We start from the raw sequence: 3692 nt of genomic DNA on the forward strand, positions 1-3692 counted from the left end.
TAAAAATTTATAATTTTATATTCAAAAGAAACTGAAAGCATATAACATAGATAACATTAAATAAATAATATATGTGAACACATCAATAAAGTGTGATTTACCAAGCATGTCGTATTAAAAATATTGAATCACAACTTAAATGCCTACTGTATTGTGGCAACGACTTCAATAACACTTGCACTTAGTCACGCCCGAAGTAAGGAGAGTTTCATGGTGCGAAAGTTTTAATAAATGTTAACAAAAAACATACAGAAATTGCACTTAATAATTATGAAACTGGCAAAGCGATCTGTTCAAGTACCGTTACTCCTTTCAATATTTCATCAGCATTCATGACAGTATTTACCCTCAGACTGCTGTTTGTTCCACATGCGGTGTTTCACATACAAGTTACCACTACTTTAAACTGCGAACGATGAAAAATGAGCATGCCTCGTACACTGTCCTACTTCAGTTTCATACGTGTCCGTTAGAACTTTGGCAGTAGCTGTCATTTGATTCAAAGAATTGAAAAGTCCCCGTAAATGATATTTGAAATTAGTTGCTGATATATTTGCAGAATCGTCGGAATTTTCAGAATTATCGTCACTGCTGTCGGTGGAATCTGCATCATCAACCTCTGTAGATTGTCCAGAAACTATCTCCTTCTCAAGTTTATTTAGCACTTTGTAAAAACTGTACATGCTTGTTCCTGGTTCGATATCTGGCAAAGAAGAACAAGTTTCATTATTGTTATTTTCTGAGATTACTGGTTTGGAGGAGGCTGAAATCTCCATGTCTTTGAGTCTACTTGGAATCATCACAGTTTCGTTCATCGCCTCAACCGCGCCCACAAATTTCTTCAAAGAATCCAAAAGGGAACTTTTCCCATCAGATGATTTATCCATATCGTTTTGCATGGTTAAAACTTTGCTGAATTTCCACTTTATATCCAAATGTTATTATTCTTTCTAGAATCACTGACAACTCACGTTGTTTTGTGTTTGACAGTCTCACAGGTGATGATCACTTCCTTCTCGGACGAGTTTATATAGAGGGGTGACAGTTCGAAATTTACCTGTAAAATTTATAAAAAGATCAACACCGTGTTTGTCAAAATAAAATCCTGTGCAAGCACACATTAATATTGTTATCAATATTGCGTCATTGAACACGATTCAACCACATAAAGCTGTTTATCAATTATGAAAATTATGTATGGTTCCGGTTGTGATAGCATTGATTTTTACACATGATATTTATGATTCAAGGTCATGTCATTATACTGTAATTTCATTGGTTTAGTGGAATCAGCTGGCTCCCAACACAGAGAGGTGCCACATGGGATTATGTTTATTATTGAATTATTCTGTTGACACAAAAGATGAAAAGTGATTATTTTTAACACACCTTGTCTTATTTGCAGAAATTTTGTTCAAAATATCATAGAATCTGTTAAATATTACAAGTACATTGGTTTGACTTTAAAGGCAATACTGTTAAATTCAATGTAGACTGAGGGGAAATCCTTTATGGTCCAGTTATTATCGTTATATTTTTTAACACACCATAAATCCTATCATTTTGTATGGTTGTAAAAAAAATGGGTTGCAACGGTTATTAAGTTCCCTTCATAGTCTGTTTTGATCATATTTGCACCATCCCTGTATAAAAGATCATAATAGCCTATATAGTCACAGGACAAACAATCATGCAGTTAATTAGTTTGAATATATATAAAAAATGTCCTGAAATGGTTTCTTTTAATAAGCTATAAACTCATTTTACAGCAGCTAGGGGCTTCGGTGGCCGATTGGTCTAAGTCACAGAGGCGCTAGGTGAATTGACCCCCATTTATCTAATGTAATGTAATGTTTTGTTCAGTTTCTATTTGTCTTGTATTTTCTATAACTATTTAATACATGTATATATATATATGTTTTAGAACAACTTGGAATTTACAGTCGTTCTATAGTTAGTGTGACAAGTCTTGCTAGTAGTCGTATAGAAAGACTACAAACATAACCACTTGACTGATAATTGACTATAATTTACTTTTGTTAGTTAATCTATTCTTTACAAGTTCGTTTAGTAACGCTTCGTGTACCACACGATTGCCTTCTTTGGTTTAATTATTCAATCAACACCTGAATGCCGTATAGAAACCTATCGTGAATATTGATTGATTGATTGTAGGTTGATGAACGTCCAGTGGTAAATATTTGGATATCCATGGAGATTACTGGATTGCACTAGATGAATTAAGTAACCCCAAAAACTCAATACACAATGATAATATACCTTTATAATTTCAACATTAATTACAATAATATTGTTAAATTTTGATATTGCCAACATTGATCAAATCAGGCCGGCTGTCATAGCGGTTTTTTAACTGATCGCATGGCTTCATGGTGCCAAAAATCTCTCATTTGTATGTTAAATCTTTACATAACAATGCACATGGTCAATTCCCGTAACCGTATGGTACAGCCGGCGATCCCGGAGAAAAGCACCGACCTTCGACAGGAAAACTGACAATTATAGTCCTAGAAAACAAAACCTGTGTTTATGACTATCAGATGCGGATCCAGGATTTAAAAAAAAAACAGGGGAGACTATGCAATGTTTTGCGTTGGACATGTAAGAAGTCTATGCATTAACCATATGTGTAGGGTCAAAATTGGACCGGGGCCCTGCCCCTCCCTAAATCCTCCTTTGTGTATACATAACCTGCATTGAGGCTAAATTTTTGTCCTGTAGTACGTTCTATAGTGGTTATACTACGAACACAAATAAGATGATAGCATTTAACGATATATTCATGATTGTTGTTACTTTACGGCCGCTGGTATTCCGAACGAGAATAAACTAACAATAAATCCAAGAGGCAGGGAGTAAAAAAGGGGACATTTGGACTGCCACTTCCATCCTATGATAAAAAATGTGTGTAATATGACACGCCCATTTCTAGGATTAGAAACAAACTTCACCAACTCGCCATGCGTTTTGCGTTCGTACCGACCGACAAAGTAGCCAGCGATGTAGTAGTGGTATTACGTAAATACTAGACGGAATTTCGCAAGAATGAAATTATAAATTCATGTACATCCAAGGTTGTGCGCTCCACAGAGATTCAAATATAAAACAATCATATAATTTCCACATCTCTATACTTGAGGTCTCTTCATAACATTTGAAGGACTTGGGTCACTATTTTGTATTAGCTACATAAAAGAGAGATAGAGGGAGAGGGTAAATACCAAGTGGCTACCGAAAACCAATAAACACCATGGCCAAAAATTAAAACGACATAAAGACAAACAAAAATAAAACATTATAAAAAAAAATCCAGATGTTGGGAAACACGAATCGAACAAAAAAAAACAGGGTTGACTCTGATGCTCCAAAAATATAAGAAGTCCCTGCCGCACAAGTGACACCCTTCGTGTTGAACATTAAAGTGAAATCCGGCAATAAGTCCCATTCGGTTGTCTCCCAATTGAGAAATAGATTACGACATCGCAGTTATTCCTCGTAGAGCATATCAGTGGTCATCGACGACAAAAATATCCCACAACGTCAACCAAATCATAACGGCGTCTGTAAAACATTCGAAGGGACTTAAAATTAATACATTTGGAACCCTATGTAAATGCATTAGCTGCCTTGTGAGCAGTTAGTCTCATCAAATAAATCATGACTAGAAACGG

At 35.3% G+C, this 3692-nt stretch overlaps 1 protein-coding gene across 1 annotated transcript; it reads right to left on the bottom strand.

Moving 5' to 3' along the window:
• LOC127738266 (mid1-interacting protein 1A-like) lies at positions 1–1225 on the bottom strand. Its single transcript, XM_052249453.1, has one exon. The coding sequence runs from the start codon at positions 897–899 to the stop codon at positions 402–404; it is 498 nt and encodes a 165-aa protein (XP_052105413.1). The 5' UTR covers positions 900–1225; the 3' UTR covers positions 1–401.
• Positions 1226–3692: the final 2467 nt, after the last annotated feature.

Source organism: Mytilus californianus, unplaced genomic scaffold (assembly GCF_021869535.1).
Source record: "Mytilus californianus isolate M0D057914Y unplaced genomic scaffold, xbMytCali1.0.p SCAF_4, whole genome shotgun sequence".
NCBI lineage: Eukaryota > Metazoa > Mollusca > Bivalvia > Mytilida > Mytilidae > Mytilus > Mytilus californianus.